The sequence below is a fragment of the Boleophthalmus pectinirostris genome, unplaced genomic scaffold (assembly GCF_026225935.1).
Source record: "Boleophthalmus pectinirostris isolate CB_2022bp ecotype Guang Dong unplaced genomic scaffold, ASM2622593v1 HiC_scaffold_1, whole genome shotgun sequence".
Taxonomy (NCBI): Eukaryota; Metazoa; Chordata; class Actinopteri; order Gobiiformes; family Gobiidae; genus Boleophthalmus; species Boleophthalmus pectinirostris.
The window spans coordinates 37,814,443-37,838,907 of NW_026570970.1; the positions used below are offsets into that span (position 1 = coordinate 37,814,443).

The window sequence follows — 24,465 nt, forward strand, 5'->3', positions numbered from 1 at the left end:
TGTGAACGTTATTTGATATATTTGGTTTACCTCCTGGTTGTTGCCCTGGACTTGGGAGAGCTTGACCCCCACGTACATGAGGTTTTGCTGGGCGTTGATGACGGAGAAGACCACCCCCGCTCGGTCCGTGGTGGGCTTCAGGTGGAAGAGGAGGGCAAAGTTGCGGTGGAACGGGTTGGGCAGGTGCGCGCGAGCTAGCTGTCCCGTGTTGGTGTCGCGGCCAAACACGTATCCGGGCGTGTTGTCGGGGCCGAACTCTCGCGAGATTTCCTCTGGGGGAGGGTCTCCGATCAGCTCCAGCAGAGACACGCCGCTCTCCTCTGGAAACAACAGGAAATATATGAGAAAAATACACTCATTTGGAATTAAACCAAGAGTCCACTGAGCAACAGAGTTCTAAAAGACACAAATTCACTGTGAATAGTGCAAACTGTGGCTAAAATTCACTTTAAATGAACCAAGTAAATTTCTCATGTGAATGGGTGGTACAATAGTTACAGATATGTTGTTGTAAGTACTTCTGCCATCTGGGGATGTTATACACATGAGCCTAGCGTGATATTTTTATTGTCCAAGTAAATAAATACATGCAGATGAAATGGATTTGGATTCCCACGATGCACCTGGCTCTGTAAAGCAGCCTTATGCTGCGCTCCAGTCGCTGGCGGAGGTTGGGACTCAGATCCAGAATGACATCACTGAACATCCTAATCCTAATAAAAACTAAAGTGCTCAAATCAGCCAAAATCAGGATCCAATTAAGTGTCTTTAGAATCCCGGACATTGTTTCTACATGAACAGTTCAGAAAGCAACGTTTCACAAGAGTGGATTTGTGCTTTTGTTCAAATTAGCGGCGTGTGCATTAAGGTGATCCTTATTTATGAACTTTTAAAATTACCTTCCCAAAATGCTCCAATTGAGGAGAACTTGTGGTCTTTAAAGTTTGATGATAATACATTCATATTTATAGACAGCTCAAATGCCCGGAAGTTTCTATAACTGATGCATTTTCAGTGAAATTCATCATGATCATCATGTGCTCCTGTACTATACAAGGCCTCTGTCAAACATGTCAAACTCAGGCCCGGGGGCCAAATTTTGCCCGCAATATAATTATATTTGGCCCACAAGATCATATCAAATCTGTATTAGAGCTGACCCGCCGACTATTTAAAATGTTGTTATTATTTTATATTCTGCTTGTTCTGGATTCAATGTTTAAGCAAAACTATTATTAAACATTTATTTGAATAAGAAAAGATTTAACATTACATATCTCGAAAGAAGAGAAAACATGCAGATGTTGTTGAAATTTTTCAGTAAATATTTAGTTTGGCCCATGACTTAGTCCCAGTTTTTAATGTTGGCCTCTGTGGATTTGAGTTTGACTCTCCTGATTTATGTCTAAGAGACTCGTTAGTCGATCCACTACCATCCAAACTCAAATTGAATAGGCTGAGGTGAATTCCTAAGAAGATGATGGTGCAGTGACACTGACACGAGTCTGGGAGGAAATACAGTGGAAGCATGAAGCACTAGTGAACCCAGCATGAATCAAACTTTCAAGAGTCTCTCAAACACTTCACACTTAATGTCTTAGCACAAAAACTAGCATCAATAAAATATGTTTTCTGTCAGTCAATATCATGTTTTCTTTCATAAGTCACAAATGCATGTGTCTGTTGAGTGAACAGGAGATTATGTTGTAAAAATGTGACTCTTTAATTGTGTTTCCTTCAGGACTTCAGCAGGAATGAAGCCACAATGACAGAAGATCTTTGAGCTCCTTTAAATATGCATGGATCTTTGTGAAACTTTGCAAACCCCATTTTTTTAGTTTAATGCTAAATATGTAGAGGCTCAGAGAGAGATTTTTAACTTTTATTTTTTTTTACCATTGGATAAGGACCTCCCTAATATACATAACATCAGCATAACATCAGCATAACATCACATTTATATCTGCAGAGGCCACAAAAGAGTCTGTCACAGAAGTGGGTGAACTGCAGGAGTAATTTCAAGGAGAGTAACACAAGTACGATCGATCTTTGAACTGTCAAATGTCAAACTTGATCCAAAAAAGCAGGAGCCACCATGTTGAATTTTGAAGAGTTCTCAGAGTTAACTAATAGAAATTCAGAAATCTCTGTGTGTTCCATTTATATCCAACATTTTGAGGACTTTTTTCCATTCAGAAGATAATGTTTGTTATTTGTTGTGTGTTATTGTTGTGTATGTGTGTGATATTGTTTTTTGCTCAGTGGGCTCAGTGGTTTTAAACAGGGGGGGGGGTACAGGGCAGCAAGCAGGGCTCTGATTGGACAGGACACAGGGGGCAGTGAGGGAGGGGGACACAAGTGGAGCATTCGCAAAAACACATTCCACAACAGAGTTTAAACAACAGACAATAAAAGATCAAACTGAAACACACACCACTGACACAAAGACCCTCCAACAGGATTATCCCCCAAAACTATTCTGAATGTGCAATTTTAACTAGAGTAGCTCCCCCTTCAGAGCGCAATTACAACACAATCAGCGTTCATCCATCAACGAAACTCCTGCACATCACAACAGGTTTGTACAGCTGCTGTGGACAGTTTTGTATCGTGTTTTTGTACATTTACATTTACAAGGATGGTTCGAATAGGAAAATAAGAGCAGGGAGAGGTTGAAAAATGACTCAAACATGCACGGATGATATCTAAAAATGCTTTTGACATCGTAGAAATTGAAAAAAAAAATGAAGGCGTTTGGACTCGGTCTTGTCTCGGTCTTGAAGGCGTATGAACTCGGCCTTTTCTCGGTCTTGAAGGCACTTAGATTCGGTCTTGTCTCGGTCTTGAAGGCGCTTGAACTCGGTCTTGTCTCGGTCTTGAAGGCGCTTGGACTCGGTCTTGTCTCGGACTCGAGGTCTGACACTTGTCGAGTGCGATCACGTTTCATTACGGCAATAAACTTCTTACAGCGATGTGGCTGAAGTTTGCCAAATAATAGTTCACAAATGCATCTTTTGCGTTTTTGTCACATGTGCGTTTGGTAAATGTGAAGAGGCTGTAAATCCCACTGCAAACCCAGTAAGAGAATTTATCTCCAGTTAGGAAATTAAAAAAACAGGCTTAAAACCCTACCCACTTTCTTCACTTTTTTCACAGTTTTCTGTAACTGGGATTAAGTGGGGTGGGTGAGGATCCAAAAACGGGGCGTGTGTTTAAGTGCAGTACAGTTTGCTTGGCTTATTATAAGATTAAATGAACATTAATCAGTTAAAATAACTGTAAAATACAAATAAATGTCAAAAATTACAAAGATGGTCTCAGTCTTGTCTCTGTCTCTGCCTTTAAGAGTCTTGGTCTTGTCCAACCCTGAGAGGTCTTGGTCTTGTCCAGGTCTCGGGACCCTGAGGTCATGGACTTGGTCTCGATTTGTTGAATGTTGTTGCCTCCCCAAAAACCGAACTGAAGTTGTCTTTTGTTTCATTCACATGTTTGAGTAACTCTTTATGTAGTGGTAGGTTTCAAGGGAGTTTAAAAACACAGAGGAGCACTTCCTGTATCACCACATGACAACACAAGTTCTGTTCGATAGAAAAAAAGCCTGTATATGTGGGATTTGTGTGTTAAATATGTGCGAATGAAACAAAACACAGCTCCAGACCTGTTTGTGACGAGGAAACATCATAACATAGATCAGAAAATAGTGAAATATGACCCTTTAACGATAACAACCAGTGTGATCTTGCAGACGCGGTACAAAGCGAGTGCCTTTAGTAGCGTCATAAATCCCTGCTCCAGACATTGTGCAGTTCAATCTTAAACCATGGATAAATGTCTTTCCAAACAAACAGCTGGGCTTCCTCTGAGCCCAAACCACAGACCACACACTCCACACACGAGACTGAAGCCGAGCCAGGAAGCCCACAATGCACCGCTCAACGTTCTTCCGCTTTGGGTGAGAAATAAAAGATCTTACACACTGATTTATCCAGCCTTCCTGTATTGTCCTGAAGCCCAGAGTTCAACATTTGTGAATTTATCTTTTGGATATTTCAGGGTAAAGTGCAGTGGAATCAACAGGGAATAATGTTGTCACGATACTAACCTTTCAAACTCCATTTCAACTAGTGCTGTCAATGATTAAAAAAAATTTAGAGATTAATTAATTATGATCTGTAATTAATTAATCTAATTAATCTCTTTTTTAATCTCACCTAAAAATTGCTGAGAAAAGCTTCAACTTGACGTATTTTCATTTGAACTCATCATTACATTATTTTTGTACTATCATTAACGTCTTTATATAAGTATCATTCATTATTACTGTTACTAATCTGCATAAATAAACTCAACTTTACAACATATAAACATAAACACTCTAGAGCCACATCAGCCCGTTTGACATTATCATGTGTTTAATGCAGCTTTGCGCAAGTCTCACAGAAACAAAACTAAAAACCACATGACTAATTTGCATAAACTAAGCGTAGAAAAGAAAAAAATGCTCTTGTGTCGCTGATGTGGTTCAGCTTCTACTAAAGGACATGACTCAGTGGAATATGAGTGTTCTCTCTGTGACAGAGGGATGTTGATGCTGAAGGTGAGTCTGTTCTGTGTCTGTGTCGTGATGTTTTCAGATCAGACGTGTGCAGGTTTATCACAGATGCGGCGAGAACGGGAATAAAAATTAGGCTACAGTTCTTAGCGGAAGCGAGCGGAGCAGGACTGCACAGTGCGACTGTGTCCTAACAACACATAAAAACAGATTTTAAAATAAGGCAACTCACATACAGAAACAGTAAAGTTAGAGATTAAAAATAAGATTAACCCGATTAAAAAACATGTGACTGTAATTAATTAATCGCAATTAACGCGATAATTTGACACCCCTAATTTCAATACTAAGGAATAGACTCAATACAGATTCTGATACCACGATGATAATAAAAACACTATTTTTTTAGACCAGGGGTGTCCAAACTTTTTTCATCAAGGGCCACAGGTCTAAACAGAGACAAAGCAGAGGGCTGATCGAGGGCCGTAGACTGGTGCTCAGTATAGTGAATAATTGAAATATGTGCATGTTTGACACGTTACAATGAACCATCAGTCCTTTTTTCATGCTAAGATCCTTAAAACCACACACTAAATATTAAATATTAGCTTTATCAAGGTAGATTTTCCAAAAAAAAACTTGCAATAAAACGGTAATTTTTCAGTGATGCAAGGTCATTTGGGCCAATTCTCTTGGAAGCCTGAGGGCCAAGAAAAATGTGTCTGAGGGCCACATTTGCTGCACGGGCCATAGTTTGGACATGCCTGATTTAGACAATATATTTTCCACATTAAATGTTAGAAGTTTCTTTTCTATTCCCATGTGTTTTATAAACAGTGTTGGGAAGGTTACTTTTAAAATGTAATCCCCTACACATTACAGATTACACACACCAAAATGTAGTTTGTAACGTAATCCATTAAATTACTTTAGGTGAGTAATGTAATCTGAATACTTTGGATTACTTGATTTGTTGTAGAGAAGCAAAGACTAGGACATCTTCACATAAGATGTTTTGTCTGATAAAAGAAAATGAAAAGGCCGAGTCTTTAAAAATATTATTGACAGAAGAGGAGGAGACACGGTCCATGCAGCATGGTTTAGTCCTGTTAAATCCTGTGTTAGACATGGTTTAGACCCGGTGTAGACCTGGTTTAGTCCTGCTTTAGTCCTGGTTAAGTCCTGGTTAAGTCCTGGTTTAGACCTGGTTTTAGACCTGGTTTAGTTTCTGGCAATGAGTGGAATTACTGAAAAAAAAAAAAAGGATATAGCCCAAAATGTGAAAACAGGAAAATACCGCGGTGTAATCAATTTATTTCAACAAAGTAACTGTAATCCAATTATCACTCATTGAAACAGTAACTGTAACTGAATACAGTTACTCATAATTTGTACTCTGATTACGTAACTCCAGTACATGTAATCTGTTACTCCCCAACACTGTTTATACTGTATGTGTGTACTCCTCAGTGGTGCAGGTAGATTCTGTGGTTGTCCATGGGCGTGTACAAGTCTATGTTTCTTATACTTGTTCTAATTTTGATACTAGTATTGGGAAAAATATACGGAACAAGGAAAACTGTCTCTGTCCCTGTGCGGGAATGTGACATCATCTAGAATCTGAAATTCATAAATTACAATGAACAAAATGCAAAATGAGTCTTTTTGCTAAACAAAATGAAACAATGTTAAAATTGAAACTGTAACACTTTATAATAACTACACCTTATTTAGCCTTAATAAAGCATGAACAAAGGCTTAATTAATAATGAACAAAGACTTAATTAATAATGATCCACGCTTAGTAACTACCTAATTACTGCCTTAATTAGCACTTGCACTTAATTTGCCTGTGCTGTAAATAGTTACTCATAAGTATTTCATACTTAATTACTCATGAACTAACCATTTGTGCATTTATTAATGATTAGTAAACTATGAGAGAATGATTTACTAATAATACAATGCAATGATCATTCAGGCAGCTGTTATCTGTTAGTTAAGTCTTTCTGAGAGCTTTTCTAAAGTGAAGATGAATTATGCTTTATTAAGCATTTACTAAGCATGAATCATTATTAATTATGTCTTTGTTCATGCTTTATTAAGGCTAAGTAAGGTGTAGTTATTATAAAGTGTTACCTGAAACAGAAATTAAATGACACTTTCTCAGGTTTCAGTTCAGTTTCACAGTGGGACTCAGATCCTGTGGAAGAGACAAAAGTGTCCCTCCTCTGTGTCCTGCAGCATCACAGCAGCCTCCAGGGGGCGCCAGGTGAACACAACAAGAAAGGCCTCGTTCTTACTCTGCTCTAGTGTTTTTTTTTGTTGGTGATGAAATGAACCACTCCCTAAAAGTTTTTCCTTCTGGAAGGTCTTCATCACATTTGCTGCCACATATGGTGTAAGAACACACACGATGTAAAAAGCCTGTAGCATCTCAAAGGTCTAGCTAGGTATAGCCTCTTGCACGGTCTCCATGGATACGAGAAAACAAACAGCTCATTTCACACAGTCCAACAGGCCCTTACTTGAGTCCTTTGAACTGCATATGCTGCACTTGTTATTTGGTTAAAATCCCATGATATGGTGTTAAAAACTGAGCTCAAAAAACAAAAAAAGCTTCAAAAAGCGTTCAGCGTGTGAACCAGGTGCGGCCCATCACTCCGTTGCCATGGGAGCCTGCCTCTTTCTCCCAAACCAGCACATGTAAGAGCAGTGAAGCGCCCCTGCAGCAGCGGGACCGTGACCTCAGTGAGAATGACTGACAGGTGAAATATTCTTTCATTTTAATCAAACACGCCCCCTGCTGTCCCATTGTGACGGCGCATCTTCCGCAGAGCCGCTCCACCCCTCTAATCTGATGTGAGCTCCTCTCCCAGGCCTCTGTGTGTGACCAGTCCAGAGGGCCTCACCACGCAGCTGCGCCACGGGCCCCATCCTGCTGCGCCATGGGGACCATGCACCTGCACAGCTTTGTTTTACATCAACATCTCACACTTTTGATCCGAAGAGGAGACCAGAGACCAGACGTGTTTTTGGAGAAATAGCTGAAGTCATGTGTGTGTCAGATGCCCTCCCGTCCTCATATATCCTTGTGTGTCAGATGCCCTCCCTCCTCATGATCATGGGTTTCACTTTCCTGTTATTTTGTACCATTTTGAAGCTGCAACAATTCAAATGATATAGTTTCCACTGTCACTGGCAACTTAATGTCTCATCATTCTGAAACCAAGACATACTATCTCTGTCCATCCGAGACATGTCCTCTCAGCACATTGTGAGTGATTGATTTCTCCGTGTTGTGAGGAGAGTCTTGGGCAGCTGTGTTTGAGTTTGAAAAAGCAGATTTAAAAAACAGAACAGAGAGGCCGAGGACAGGACCTGACAGTGTAATACAGCTCAGAGCATAGACTGTATGAAGAAATGGTAGTCACGTGACCCCTATAGCAACGGTACTTACGCCTACGCCGAGCACACTATGTGATTGACTTCAGCAGCATCAGAGAAACATGGGCAGGTTTTGTTGTGTATTTGGTTGTTCTAGACGCTCTGAAAGGGATAAAACGATTCATTTCTTCACTGTTCCTCTGGAAATGACTCATCAGGAGCTCAAACAAGGGAATTATCAAAAAAAAGTCAGGAATTATGGCTAGAGAACATAAACTGCAAAGAGATTTCCCATTGGTACCATCAAGACACACTCACGGCACTTTCATCAAGGTATTTGTTATTTAAATTGTTTCATAGTTTATTTAATGAGAGAAGCACATTTACTGAACTAAAATGTAAAAAGAAAACATTTGCAGTGTGAGTGGCAGTAGAAACTGGATCTTCCAGCGCACATATAAACATGTCACTCGTCGTAGGACCATGTTTTCTTTATTGTCTTGCTTATCCACAACTATTTCTTCTAGAATTAATCGTTTTCGTGAGCGGACCTTTCTAACGTTCGCGAGGATCTTTTTCATGGCCGATTCTTTCGAGGTTCGGCTCACAGACTCTTCGACTCGTGCACCATGTTGATCATAGGAGCCCAATGTGGGTTTGTTGAATCGTAAACTAGTGCAGGTTTTCCTGGATAAATTAATGAAATTTTAGTTCAGTAAATGTGCTTCTTTCATTAAATAAACTATGAAACAATTTAAATAGCAAATATCTTGATGAAAGTGACGTGAGTGTGTCTTGATGGTAACATTGGAAATCTCTTCACGGTTTATGTTCTCTAGACATAATTCCTGTCTTTTTTTTCGATAATTACCTTGTTTAAGCTCCTGATGAGTCATTTCCAGAGGAACAGTGAAGAAATGCATCATTTTATCCCGTTCAGAGCGTCGAGAACAACCAAATAGGCGAGTTTCATCATTGACAGAAGCGCGCGTTGCATGCTGGGAATTATTTTGGTCGGCGGCAATAAACACTAATTCAACATGACGGATGGAGCGAGAAAGCACGTAAAGGGTATTGATCCCGGTTATTTATCCACTCTAATGGCAGAGGACCCAAGACCATTTGACCAGAAATTGGTCATAAGCAGCAACCCCGACAGAGCCTGGACCAAACCAAATTTCTGGTTGGAATCGCCAACTACCTGGACAAATATTCACTTGGGCGATATCCACAATGACTTGGTGGAAACTCCTGGGCCATTCACAGCAGAAAAGATGAAAACCTCCAAGAGTCTGGATGTGTTGTTGAACTTGTTGGAGTCCACGGTTTGTTAGGATCTTCTACGTTTGCTCTGTGAATGTTTGAAAGTCGTTTAATTCACCGTTAGTGGTTCTTTTCACTCAGAATACGAAAAAGACATTTTCCTTCTTCTGTGCTTCTATTTGTGCATCTGATAATGCAGCAGGAATTTACCATTATCAGGGAGAAATACACGAGGTTACGCACTGTGTTTGACGCTACCGTGTTTCTTGCCTCCAACCAAAATATTTCGCAACATGCAACGCAGGCTTTTAATAACAATGACGTCAGCTGAAACTCACCTATACACAACAAAACCTGCCTGTGTTTCTCCGATGCTACTGAAGTCAGTGACATAGTGTGTCCGGTGTCATGGCGGCGTAGGTACCGTTGCTATAGGAGTCACGTGACGGTGCAAAGCCTCTATAAGAGCAAATTTGGAGCCAAATCCATATTAGGAATAGGAATTGATTTATGGATAAAATTGCTAAATAAAAACACAGGATGATGTAGACAGTGTTGGGGAGTAACAGATTACATTACATTACATTACCAGAGTTACGTAATCAGAGTACAAATTATGAGTAACTGTATTCAGTTACAGTTACTGTTCCAATGAGTGGTAATTGGATTACAGTTACTTTGTTGAAATAAATGGATTACACGGCGGGATTTTCCTGTTTTCACATTTTGGGCTATATCCCTTTTTTTTGTTTTTTTTCTCGGTAATTCCACTCATTGCCAGACAATAAACCCAGGTCCAAACCAGGTCTAAAACCAGGTCTAAATCAGGTCTAAACCAGGTCTAAAACCAGGTCTAAACCAGGTCTAAAACCAGGTCTAAAATCAGGACTAAAACCAGAACTAAATCATGCTGTGTGGACCGTGTTTCCTCGTCTTTTATCAATAAAATTTTTAATTTGGTTCAGTAAAGTCTGGGATTTTTATTTTCTTTTATCAGATAAAACTTCTTATGTTACGATATCCTCGTCTTTGCTTCTCTACAGCAAATCAAGTAATCCGAAGTATTCAGATTACATTACTCACTTTAAGTAACTTAATGGATTCCGTTACAAACTACATTTTGGGGTATGTAATCTGTAATCTGTAGGGGAATACATTTTAAAAGTCACCTTCCCAACACTGGATGTAGAGCAGGTTAAATGAACATTTTAAGGCCAAAATGATGAGTTTGACAGCAGCAGGTACAGAGAGAAGGGTGACAGTTTATCAATGTAAGTCAAAAAGTCTGTAAACCAGGACTGAAGCAGGACTGAAGCAGGACTAAGCCTCAGTCTGTCTTGGCCCTGCTCTTGTTCTGTATTTTCACTGTATCTTCTTAGAGCGACTGCGCTGAAACGCCCGGAGCCTTCTGTGTCTGTGAGAATCAGTCAGGCCCGGACAACTCAACCATAAAAATACTTTCCATTCTAATCACGCGTTTCCCCCACAAAATCACTCACACTTATATTATTTAAAACCCCTATGTGTTCTAATGTGATGAAATGTTCCACAGTGGAGCTTTAACCTTGTTCTAATGTGACGAAATGTTCCACAGTGGGGCTTTAACCCTGCAGTGTCCTCCTCAGAAACATCTCCACACATCTCACAACACTCTGATACACCTTATGACATCATCAGGTGGGAGTCCAGTGTCCTTTTGGGTTTTTAAAGTCCATGTCATTGTGCCACTGTGTGTGAAAAGTGTGTATTTAACCTGTTAATAAAGTAAAGTCTGACTTCAGTAAAACGAGAGCTCTGAGGATTCTGATCAAATAGAATCATTTTTTATATTTCTGTTTCTGTGAAAGAGTCAAACTTTGAGGTGAATATACTGACGCTGAGACGTACATGTCACTACAGAACGCACAAAAACACAATGTAAAACACTTCAGCGAGTTCAATGAAACATCACATACTAACAAAATCGAACAATGACAGTCCTGGTCTAGTCCTGGTCTAGTCCTGGTCTAGTCCTGGTCTAGTCCTGGTCTAGTCCTGGTCTAGTTTTGATCTAGTTTTGGTTTAGTTTTGATCTAGTCCTGGTTCAGTCCTGGTCTAGTTCTGGTCTAGTCCTGGTCTAGTCCTTGTCTAGTCTTGGTTTAGTTTTGATCTAGTCCTGGTTCAGTCCTGGTCTAGTTCTGGTCTAGTCTTTGTCCAGCCCTGGTTCATTCTTGGTCTATTCCTGGTCTAGCCCTGGTTTACGCCTGGCCTAGTCCTAGTCTAAGCCTGGTTTAGTACTGGTATAGTCCTGGTTCACGTCCTTGTCTAGTCCTGGTCTAGTCTTGGTCTAGTTTTGATCTAGTCCTGGGCTATTCTTGGTCTAGTCTTGGTCTGGCCCTGGTTTAGTCCTAGTCTAGCCCTGGTCTAGTCCTTGTTCAGTCCTAGTCTACCCCTGCTTCAATCCTGGTCTAGTCCTGGTCTAGTCCTTGTTCAGTCCTAGTCTAGTCCTGGTCTAATCCTGGTCTAGTCCTGGTTCAGTCCCAGTCTAGTCTGGTTTTGTCCTGGTCTAGTCTTGGTCTAGCCCTGGTCTAGTCCTTGTCTAGTCTTGGTTTAGTTTTGATCTAGTCCTGGTCTAGTCCTGGTCTAGTCTTGGTCTAGTTTTGGTCTAGTCCTTGTTCAGTTCTGGCCTAATCCTCGTCTAGCCCTGGTCTAGTCCTTGTTCAGTTCTAGTTTAGCCCTGCTTCAATCCCAGTCTAGTCCTGGTCTAGTCCTGGTCTAATCCCGGTCTAGTCCTGGTCTAGTCCTGGTCTAGTCCAGGTCTAGTCCTGGTTTCACCTCCAGTGTTCTTTTAAACATTCAGACTTGTAGAAAGTTGTATTGTGATAATGTGTGTGATAATATGTTGTAAATAGTTCCTGCATCTGTAACCTTGTAATTATGTGATCAGTCTGTGTGTGTGTGTATGCATATGTGTGTGTGTGTGTGTATCTGTGTGTGTGTGTGTGTGTGTGTGTATGCCTGTGTGTGTGCGTGTGTATATGAAGCTGTACCATCTGTTGATGTCTGACTTGAGACTGAGGCGAGTGACGACCTGCTGCCCGCCGAGCCGCCCTCCAGCAAATCTGTGAACACTGTCTCCCCCTCTCCTCTTTTTCTCTTTTTCTCCTTCACCCTTCTTCCTCCTCCTCCTCCTCCTCTTCCTCTCTTCCTCTCTCCCTCTCTTCCTCACACAGAACCCGGCTGATCTCATGCCACCGCGGGGTTTTCTAAAAATATTCCACCGAAGACGAGTCGTAAAAAGCGTCTCCTGCTCCACACATCTGTAACACAACTTTTATTTGAAAATGAAATTATAACCTTAAGACGCGAACTTTTATAAAACAGATGAGCCGACGTTCTGGAGGACGCGCTGTTCTGAAGAGTTGTTCGAAATTCAGTCGGCCTCAACAAGAAACCCCGATGAACTTAAAGGAACCGCGTGTCCTGCTTCTTACAGACTCAAAACCTACAAGCACATCATTTTAGGAATTTACCTTCTGCTGGTTTTTATCCAAGTCCAAGTCCAGGTTTTAGTCCAGGTTTGGTCATAGGTGAGTCATGGTTGAGTGTTAGTTTAGTCCTGGTTAAGACCTGGCTTAGACCTGGTTTAGTCCTGGTTTAGTCCTGGTTTAGTCCAGCTTAGTCCTGGTTTCTTCTACAAAAAACATTGCACAATATAATGCATTTTATCACCTTAAAAATGCATTTCTCTTTCCCTGTTCCTGCCTCCTCCTGTCTCCCCTTGTCTCCTTCTGTCTCCTCCTGTCTCCTCCTACCTCCTCCTGTCCTCTCCTGCTCCTCCTGTCTCCTTCCTGTCTCCTCCTACCTCCTCCTGTCTCCTCTTGTTTCCTCCTGTTTCTTCCTGTCTCCTCCTGTCTTCTCTTGTCTCCTCCTACCTTCTCCTGTCTGCTCCTGTCTTCTCTTGTCTCCTCCTGCCTCCTTCTGTCTCCTCCTGTCTCCTCTTGTCTCCTCCTGTCTCCTTCTGTCTCCTCCTGTCTCCTCTTGTCTCCTCCTGCCTCCTTCTGTCTCCTCCTGTCTCCTCTTGTCTCCTCCTGTCTCCTCCTTTCTCCTCATGCTTCCACTTTTCTCCTCTTGCCTCCTCCTGTTTCCTCCTGTCTCCTCTTTTCTCCTCTTGCCTCCTCCTGTTTCCTTCTGTCTCCTCCTGCCTTCTCCTGTCTCCTCCTGCCTCCTCTTCTCTCCTCCTGCCTTCTCCTGTCTCCTCCTGTCTTCTCTTGTCTCCTCCTGTCTCCTCCTGCCTCCTTCCGTCTCCTCCTGCCTTCTCTTTTCTCCTCTTGTCTCCTCCTGTCTCCTCCTGCTTCCTCCTGTCTCCTCTTGTCTCCTCCTGCCTCCTCCTGCTTCCTCCTGTCTCCTCCTGCCTCCTCCGGCCTCCTCCTGTCTCTTCCTGTCTCCTTGTCCGCTCCTGCCTCCTCCTCCTCACACGTCCCCCTCCCACCTCCCTCAGATTAAAGCCTCCTTCAGGGACATCAGGTTTGCGACAGGTTTTGGGGCAGAGTTAAACCCGGAGGACCACACAAAGGCTTTGGAATGCTCTTTGTTCCGCAGTGTCAGTGAAGTATCCCTCTCCTCTGTCCTTCCATCAGACCTAAGCCTCCACACAGAGACCGAGACATGTGTGTGTGTCTCTGTGTGTGTGTGTATGAGACGCCTTCAAAGACCGTCCGTTTCCTGAGCGCCCCAACCTGACAGCTTTACGGTGCCTTCACTGTCCAGGAAAAAAACAGGAAAAAGAATAGCGGCCACATACCACAGAAATAAACCTTGAGGAATGTGGATGTGAGGGCCACAGGAAGGAGAAGAACTGAAAGAACCAAATGACACCATCTTCTGAGTAGTAACTAACTAAGTAACAGACTTATTGTTTAAATCACACACACACAAAAGCAATCGCTCATTTAGTCACACATAGAGAACATACAAATGCACTTTTTTCCCTTCAAAGACACTGGAAATTGGAAACCTGGTCAAATTAAAACTTGCCAAATCTTATTTAAAGTGAAACTCAACCTGCTCCCAGAAAATATTCAAAAACTGAACTCAAATACAACCTAAACATTTCTCTTGAACCACTCTCCAAAGCCTGTGTGTGTTACAGACGTGGAGTAAACGTGGTGCACTTCAAAAAACAACATCAAAATAAAATTATACAGAAATACCAAGAAGATTAGATGGGATGGTGACAGGTGGGATGTTTTAAAACGTTGACCCTGTCCTGTGATACACACTGGTACACGAGGACACACACTGTTGAGGACAAACTGTGAGCTGGGAGTGTGTGTGTGTGATGTGCAGGCTCCAGATGAGTGCACAAACTTCAGAGAGAAGCCCAGGGTGCTCCAGACAAACTTCAGAGAGAAGCCAGGGTGCTCCAGACAAACTTCAGAGAGAAGCCCCGGTCGCTCTCGCACACCAGTACAAATTTATTGCCGGCAGCAGTGGCCGTAATGAAAAATAATCGCAGTCATCCAGTGTTAGACCTCGAGTTCGAGACAAGGCTGAGTCTTAACGCCTCTAAGACCGAGACAAGATCGAGTCAAAACACTTTCAAGACCGAGACAAGACCGAGTCCAAACACTTTCAAGACCGAGACAAGACCGAGTCCAAACACTTTCAAGACCGAGACAAGACCGAGTCCAAACACTTTCAAGACCGAGACAAGACCGAGTCCAAACACTTTCAAGACCGAGACAAGACCGAGTCCAAACACTTTCAAGACCGAGACAAGACCAAGTCCAAACACTTTCAAGACCGAGACAAGACCGAGTCCAAATGCCCTCAAGTATGAAACAAGACCGAGACTGTAAAAAAACGGTCTTGAAGCTGGTCTCAAGACCAAAACTGATCTTGAGTACTGCAACACTATTGTGATGTCATATGGAAAGTCCTTCACTGTGTTTTTCTACTCCACACACCTTCACTAGAAAACTCTTGATCATTTCAGATCTGGAATTGCCAATCTTAAACTTCATGACATCACAAGGTGGAACAGAGCATTCTGAACCTTGGAGATGTAGACAGACTAATAATGCAGAGTTACTCAAACATGTGAATGAATCAAAACACAACTCCAACTCTGTTTCTGAGGAGGTAACGACATTAGAACATGACTTAAACTCACTTGAGTTCATTTTGTGTTTTACAGAACCTTTAAGAGCAAAATATCACCTTCTTAACGTCTCTGTAGCAGATTTGTCTTGTCTTAAAAACATGAAAAACAGGATTTGTTCATGTACAACAGTTTGCACTGCTCCAAGGTTCTTCCTCACTTACTTTCTGCATTCAGAGCGTCCTAATGACTCACCCTGAGTTTTTGCATCACAGTAAAGCAAAAAACAAATAGAATGCTAACACGCACTTCCTGTGTATCGGAGAATAAAGCTCTTCACGTCTGAACGAGGACAAGACACATTCAGCTCAGACATGTGGGGGAAATCAGATGGAGAACTCGTGGAAAAACCTCTGAATGAAACATGTTTTTATGTGGCAGCTGCTGATCCTCACTCACCTTTCTCTCTCTCCTTCCATCGGTCCTTTCTCTTTCTCTCTCTTCTCCTCCTTTCTACCCTCTCCTTCTCTCGTCTCTTTCCGTCATCAGTTTATTGCTTCTTTGCAACTTCTCCTCTCTCCGCACCCCCCCCCTCACCTCTGTCTCTCTTTCTTCCTTCCTCTCTCTCTTCCTTTCGCTCTTTCTTTCTTCTCCTCTCCCTCTCTTCTCTCTTCTTCTCTGCTGGAGTTGAACTTGAGAGCAATAGTTTCTCGCAGCTGTTCATACAACACAACATACCACCTGATCTTTCTCTCTTTCTCTCTCTCCGTCCATTTCTCTTCTCACTCCACATATGAATCATTCCAGTTTTGTTTTTGTCTATGATCATGGACAGAGATGAAGAGTTTAGTCTGGGAATTGAACCTGGGACCTGGCAGCTCTGGAGTGAGAGACTAAAACACTAAACCACTGCACCACTGTGTTTCTCCTGTTCATGGAAAATGTGTCATGTAAAAAAATCAAATCAAATAAAAAATGACTGCACATGTACAACGTTTACTGTTCACTGCAGAAGATCCTCTCTAACAGGACTAAACCAGGTCTAAACCAGGTCTAAACCAGGACTAAACCAGGACTAAACCAGGTCTAAACCAGGTCTAAACCAGGTCTAAACCAGGTCTAAACCAGGTCTAAACCAGGACTAAACCAGGTCTAAACCAGGACTAAACCAGGTCTAAACCAGGACTAAACCAGGTCTAAACCAGGACTAAACCAGGACTAAACCAGGACTAAACCAGGACTAAACCAGGTCTAAAACCAGGACTAAACTAGGACTAAACCAGGTCTAAACCAGGACTAAACCAGGTCTAAACCAGGACTAAACCTGGACTAAACCAGGACTAAATTAGGTCTAAACCAGGACTAAACCAGGTCTAAACCAGGACTAAACCAGGTCTAAACCAGGACTAAACCAGGACTAAACTAAACCAGGTCTAAACCAGGACTAAACCAGGACTAAACCAGGACTAAACAAAGACTAAACCAGGACTAAACCAGGACTATGGCAAGATCAAAGGCAGGACTAAACCAGGTCTAAACCAGGTCTAAACCAGGACTAAACCAGGACTAAACCAGGTCTAAACCAGGACTAAACCAGGACTAAACCAGGTCTAAACCAGGACTAAACCAGGTCTAAACCAGGACTAAACAGGACTAAACCAGGTCTAAACCAGGACTAAACCAGGTCTAAACCAGGACTAAACCTGGACTAAACCAGGACTAAACCAGGTCTAAACCAGGACTAAACCAGGTCTAAACCAGGACTAAACCAGGACTAAACAAAGACTAAACCAGGACTAAACCAGGTCTAAACCAGGACTAAACCAGGTCTAAACCAGGACTAAACCAGGACTAAACCAGACTAAACCAGACTAAACCAGGTCTAAACCAGGACTAAACCAGGTCTAAACCAGGACTAAACCAGGACTAAACAAAGACTAAACCAGGACTATGGCAAGATCAAAGGCAGGACTAAACCAGGTCTAAAACTGGTCAAAACCAGACCAAAAAAAAAAAAAAAACAGATGAAAACAAGATGCAAACCAGATCTAAAGTAGAACTAAACCAGGACTAAACCAAGTCTAAATCAGGTCTAAACCAGGACTAAACCAGGACTAAACCAGATCTAAACCAGGACTAAACCAGGACTAAACCAGATCTAAACCAGGACTAAACCAGGACTAAACCAGATAAACCAGACTAAACCAGGACTAAACCAGGACTAAACCAGGACTATAGCCCAGTCCTTTGAACCTTAATAAGAGGAAGTCTTTCATTAGTTGAGCTTGTGCAGATTCAGTTAAAGAGTTCTGGACTAAACCAGGTCTGAAGGTCTGACATTTAAAGGTTAAATGAGTTTAGTCACATGACCCACACACAGACCTGGTTTAGTCCTGGTTTAGTCCTGGTTTAGTCCTGGGTCTGTGACGACTCTGGGGCTCAGACAAGAAATGTGACAAATGTTCCAGAAATTATATAGACCAGGTCTAAACCAGGTCTAAACCAGGTCTAAACCGGGTGTAAACCAGGTCTAAACAGATCTAAATTAGGGATTAAACCAGGTCTAAAACAGGTCTAAACCAGATCTAAAACAGGTCTAAACCAGGACTAAATTAGGGACTAAACCAGATCCAAACCAGATCTAAACCAAAGACAAAACCTGGACTAAATATCTGAATAAACCAGGTGTAAACCAGGTCTAAAACAGGTCTAAACCGGACCTAAAATAGGTCTAAACCAGAGACAAAAGCTGGACTAAAATGGGACTAAACCAGGTCTAAACCTAATCCTAAAACTGAAGCATGAATAAACTAGGACTAAACATGGACTAAACCAGGATTAAACTAGAACTACACCGGGACTGAACCAGGTCTAAACCAAGCCCAACACCTAGACTAAAGCAGAAGGAGCAACCAGGTCTGTAACAAGTCTAAGAAATCCTAGAAAACCTGGACTACAACAGGACTAAAGAGGAGCAAAAGTGATGAGACTAAAGCGAGACTGAAGCAGGTCCAAACGAGGACAGAAAAATGAGCCCGAGAGCCGAGCCCCGAGCCCCAAGTCACGAGAGAATCTGTTATTAAAACACTTTTTCCAAACTGTGTCATGTTCTCAGATATGAACCACATGAGACAGCAGCACGTCCTCTTTCAGGTCCTCACTCAAGTCCAGACCAGAGACATCCAGACCACAACAAAGACCAAGACCGAGGACGAAAGATGGAACTGATACTGATGAAGACCGCCTGGGATAGGCCTGGGTTAGACCGAGTTTTAGTCCTGGTTCAGTCCAGGTGAAATCCTGGTTTAGTCCTGGTTTAGTTATTATTCAGTCTTGGTTTAGTCCAGGTTTAGTCTTGGTTAAGGCCTGGTTTTGTCCTAGTTTTGTTCTTGTTCAGTCCTGGTTTAGTCCTGGATCAGTCTTGGTTTGGTCCTGGTTCAGTCCTGGTTTGGTCCTGGTTCAGTCCTGGTTTGGTCCTTGTTTAGTTCTGTGACAGTCCTGGTTTAGTCCTGGCTTAGTCCTGGTTCAGTCCTTTTTTTAGTCCTAGTTCAGCCCTGGTTTAGTTCTGGTTTAGTCCTGATTTAGTCCTGGTTTAGTCCTGGTTTAGTCCTGATCCAGTCCTAGTTTAGTCCTGGTTCAGTCCTGATCCAGTCCTGGTTTAGTCCTGGTTTGGTCCTTGTTTAGTCCTGGTTTAGTCCTGATCCAGTCCTAGTTTAGTCCTGGTTCAGTCCTGGTTTAGTCCTGGTTTAGTCCTGGTTTAGTCCTGGTTTAGTCCTGGTTTAGTCCTGGTTCAGTCCTGATCCAGTCCTGGTTTAGTCCTGGTTTGGTCCTTGTTTAGTCCTGGTTTAGTCCTGATCCAGTCCTAGTTTAGTCCTGGTTCAGTCCTGGTCCAGTCCTGGTTTAGTCCTGGTTTAGTCCTGGTTTAGTCCTGGTTTAGTCCTGATCCAGTCCTGGTTCAGTCCTGGTTTAGTCCTGGTTTAGTCTTGATCCAGTCCTGGTTTAGTCCTGGTTTGGTCCTTGTTTAGTCCTGGTCCAGCCCGTGACACCTCTTGGCCTTGATGTGAGTTCACAATAGATTTGAATTGTTAGTCTCCATGACGACCGGAGGCTCTCCTCACTCATTCCCGCAGAGGTCAGAGGTCAGAGCAAATCCAGGGCTGTCCGTGATCGCCCTGCACCAGCGTGAAATCCAACAGGCACCAAACCTGCCCCGGGACAAAACAGGCTCCTCACCGGTCCACGGGGGGTCCACAGTCCTGGGATAGTCCTGGTTGAGTTCAGGTTTGGTCCTGGTCTGGTTAGGTCACTGAGAAGGTCTTGGTTTAGTCTCTGTATAGTCCTAGTTTGGTACCAGTTTGGCCTGGGTTAGTCCTGGTGGAATTCAGGTTTGGATAAGAGATTGTGAAGTCCAAGTTTAGTCCTGGTTTGGTACCAGTTTGGTCCTGGTTTAGTTTTGGTAAGGCACCGGTCCAGTTTCATCCTCATGAGATCCTGGTTTCAGTATAGTCCTGGTGTAATCCTGGTTCAGTCTTGGTTTGGTACCAGTTTGGTCCTGGCTCAGTCCTGGTTCAGTTCTGATGTAGTCCTAATCTCTCTCCATCTTAGTCTCAGTTAACCAAAACTAAACCAGAACTAGACCAGGACTGGACCAGGTTTAGACCCATAGGGCGAACCAGGACTAATTCATAAAAGCAAGACAAGTTTAATGCCATACTGCAGAACATTCCAGACAAAGCAATAACATCTCCATGGAAACAAGATACGGGGGAAGAAAAAAGATACACAGTGCGACGTAAATCAGGATTTAACCAGGACTAGACAGGATTAAACCAGGACCAAACGTGAGCTAAACCAGTCCAGACTACACCAGAACGAGACCAGGACTAGACCCAGAGCGTTTAAACCCGACAGAGAGCCAGATTAATTTGGTTTTCTGGCCTGGTCCGTGTGATTGATGCACATTCCTGGATGACAGCAGACGTATAAATGATCTGGAGAGGGGCATTAGCTTTTGCGCCTCAAGCCAGCTCCGACAGATTTACCTCCTGCACTTTTCACACACACAGGCACCCGTTCTAAAGAGCTCCGATCTGCACAGAGGGGGTCCGGGGATTAAACCGGGACTTAAGCGGGACTACAGCGGGACTGAAGCGGGACTAAAACAGGCCCCAAACCTGTTATTAAAGAGCTCGAGTTACGCTTCTCTCTGATCCGTTATCATGTCGTTTCGTCGTCGCAAACAGACCTGGAGTTGTGTTTTGTTTCACTCACATGTTTAACACACAAACCCTGCACATTTAGCACGAGTTCTTCTCTCAGACTGAAAGAAACACTGTTCCACTTTGTGATGTCATGCGCTAAAACAGGAAGCGCTGCGTTTTTAAACACCTTTACTTGAATCATTTGGATCATTTCAGCCCTGGAATTGCCAATCTCTTCTGAACTAAAGGTAAAAGGAGCTGTTAAAATGAAAACTACTAAACCACTTCATGACATCACAAGGTAGAACAGAGCATTTGGATAATATAAAGGGGCCCGGTCAAACAGAAGTAAACAGCAAGGCCAAAAATTCAAGTTAATGCATCTGATATAAAAATGTATTCAACAGATACATATGTACTAGGGCTGGTATCATTAAGAAGTTGCCGATACGATACATACCTCGATACACAGGCCACGATACGATACATATCTCGATACAGTGCACTTTCAATTTGATATGATATATTTCAAATCGATTCGATATGGTTCAATAAAAAATAAAGTCTAAATCATGTCTGTGATACTAAAAGTCTTTGTTAAACCACTTCTTCTTGTGCAAAGTTTATATGAAACACAAACATTTTAATCATCAAAACAGTGAAAATGTCAAATGTGTCGCATAAATGAGTTTCCTTTCACTCCACAAGCAACAAAACTGTAGCACTGGAACAAAATAATTTACTAAAACACATGTAAAAATACTTTTGCTGATATATCGATACAATAGCCCACGATATCGATACTGTATCATCACATTAAACAATATGATATATCGATATTCCAATATTTTTGCACACCCCTAGTATGTACTCTAGTTTATGAAACTGTTGACCTTTTTTCTGTTCCATTTTTGGTTCTAAAGTTCCATATGTTTTAAACAGACCATGTATGAAACATGGAACAAAAATTATTTCTCAAATTTCCAAAGACCTGAAAATCATGTAAATAAATGGATGTATTCATCATATCTTGTGTTATTCCATCTTTGAACTGTTGATGAAGGGACATGATTTTCAGAAAAAAATTTAAAATTTGAAAAAAATTTGCTTGGAAGGACTGACATATTTTTTTATAGAAATAGTTTCCTTTCATTTTGAAGTAATATTAAAGTATTCAGAAGAAAAAAAGCGACAAATGATGTAAAATCCTGCACCTTCTACTTGTTTGTACAATTTTCCCTCCGTTACTTTTCCCTCCGTTACCATGACCTTTCTTAATAAAAAATCTCATGAGTCAAAAAGTAAGAGGTTTTTCAGCCTAATCTTGTACCATATGGTAGAAAACTATATGAAGCAAATATTCAAACCAGTTTGTTAAGGATATGGAAGTGAGAACCAAGAGTTATCACTGTTTGGATTTATTGCCCAAAAAGTGCTGCATATTTCATTCCCTCTGTTACCGACATGAGTTTTTTAATTTTTTTGTCTTGAACTTGAAAGAATATCACAGGTTTAACTTGACCCTGTTGGAGTGTAACTCTTTCCTACATTCTGATACTTTACTTATTTCAATAGTTCCTCTAGTTTCTGAATAAGAGACATTTGAATGTCAAAAATCTGCCCCTGTTTCCCTCCGTTACCTGCTTGACCAGACCCAAAGGTTTACTCAAATATGTATAAATGAAACAAAACACAACTCCAGGTGTGTTTTTGAGGAGGGAACAACATTAGAACATGACTAACAGCTCACAAGAGTCAATTTTACATAATATAAGACCTTCAATTGAAGCTATATCTTAACAAACATCACATTTGAGATTTCTTGTTATCTTTTTGCTGCTTATTTAGAATTTGTTATTACCATTTATATTTCTTACTCTTTGTTATTACTGTATTTTTTTGGACAATAAGTCACACATTTTTTCATGGTTTGAGTGTTTCCTGTGACTTATACTCCAGTGTGATTTATATATTAAAATGTTAAAAACAGTGAAGCGGTGAGAGGTTCTAGTCTTGTGTGTGAGTATGTGCTGCTCCTGTTCCTCCTGCACCACTGTCACTTCACTCTACTGCACATGTCTCCTGCAGAAAGAGCCTCTGTTCTGTCTGTATCATGTCAGTCGATCGCACCATTACTTCTGCACCACTGAACTATTGAACATTTAAACAAACTTATAAAGACACTGAGAAGACTGAACACAAATGCCCCAAAAACAAAATCAGATTCTGCAGATTAACAAACTACAAGTCGTGAAATCTGCAGCTGCAAACGATAATCGAGCAGCAGAAAGAAAGTTTGGAGTGAGAGAGAAACTTGTGACACCAGGAGGATGGACCATGAAACTTTCCTGAAGTCACTGGATGGATGGACAAAGTCTGGACTTCAGTGACACTGAAACCATCCTGTCAAGATTCACAAAGACACGAATAATTCTAACTGGAACTGATGACTCTGTTTACCTCTGGAGGTTGAGGACGAGTTGTTCAGAAGTGACACCGAGGATGAAGAATTGAATAGATTTAGTGATTTGGAGTGAGATGGAGAGTTTGGTTAAACTTGTTCTGTTCTGTTGTTTATGTTATAGTTTATCTGAAGAACTGTTCATATGCAGTGTTGGGTGTGTTACTTTTAAAATGTAATCCCCTACAGATTACAGATTACACACACCAAAATGTAGTTTGTAACGTAATCCATTAAGTTATTTAAGGTGAGTAATGTAATCTGAATACTTTGGATTACTTGATTTTCTGTAGAAAAGCAAAGACTCGGATATTTTCACATAAGATGTTTTGTCTGTTAAAAGACAATAAAAAAGCCCAGACTTTACTGAACCAAATTAAAAATATTATTGATAGAAGAGGAGGAGACACGGTCCACACAGCATGACTTAGTCCTGTTAAATCCTGGTTTAGTCCTGGTTTAGTCCTGGTTTAGACCTGGTTTAGACCTGGTTTAGTCCTGGTTTAGACCTTGGTTTAGTCCTGGTTTAGACCTGGTTTAGACCTGGTGTAGTCCTGGTTTAGATTTGGTTTAGACCTGGTTTTAGTCCTGGTTTAGTCCTGGTTTTAGTCCTGGTTTTGTTGTTCTCTCTTCTATTCTTATTACTACAACTTGACTTTACACAGGAAATGTCAGTTTCTGGTCTCTGATTTTATAAAATACATTTCCCTCAAAAAGTACCATTTATATATGTTTTTTTTTTTTCTTCTTCATTACGCATTTTTTGGCTGGTGCGACTCATACTCCAGAGTGATTTATAGTCTGGAAAATACAGTATGTCATATTATGATGTGTAAACTCTTGTGTCCAAATTATTTCCCTTGTGGATCATTAAAGTTTGTCTAAGTTTAAGTCTAAATTTGGTGGGTGTTTTTATTTAAGATTGTAACATTATAAGATTGACACTACAGCCAAAAACTTAGTAGAAAGTCAACATCAGGTTTCTGTGCCTAAACCAGATCTAAACTAGGATTAAACTAGTACAAAACAAGGGCTTACGCAGAACTAAACCAGGATTAAAGACTAACTAAACCTGGACTAAAGGAGGACTAAACTACTAAACAAGGACAAGACAAGGACTAAAAAGGATTAGACAATGGATTAACGAGAAGAAATGTGGATCTGAACCAGTATGAAGTGAGCATGGGCGTGTTTGCAGCTCCATCGAGTTTGGCTCTAGTTCACTTTCTACTGAAAAAAACTGTGGCTCTTCTCTCTGTAACTGCTGCTGTCAGGCTCCTTCATTTTATCTTAAAATGTTTGTATTAACCCACTCTACATGATCCAGTTTTTTTTAATTTTGCCATTTTTGTCCATAAATGAAGAACATTAATTACACACCGATCGTCACAATCCGTGTATCATTCGTTCATTCGTTTTTCAATATAAAACCAAAAATAAAAAAAATGAAAAAATAACCATTTTCTTCATTATTAAAACCAAAATGAAAAAAACAGATAACAGTTCGTTTTTTCAGGTT

At 41.4% G+C, this 24,465-nt stretch overlaps 1 protein-coding gene across 1 annotated transcript in view; it reads right to left on the bottom strand.

The window, feature by feature from the left end:
* Positions 1 to 24,465, bottom strand: part of col18a1a (collagen type XVIII alpha 1 chain a) — a 209,168-nt gene that overhangs the window by 73,747 nt on the left and 110,956 nt on the right. The window contains exon 3 of the mRNA XM_055154234.1: positions 31 to 320. Coding sequence (XP_055010209.1) covers positions 31 to 320 — 290 coding nt within the window. The remainder of the gene's footprint in view (positions 1 to 30; positions 321 to 24,465) is intronic.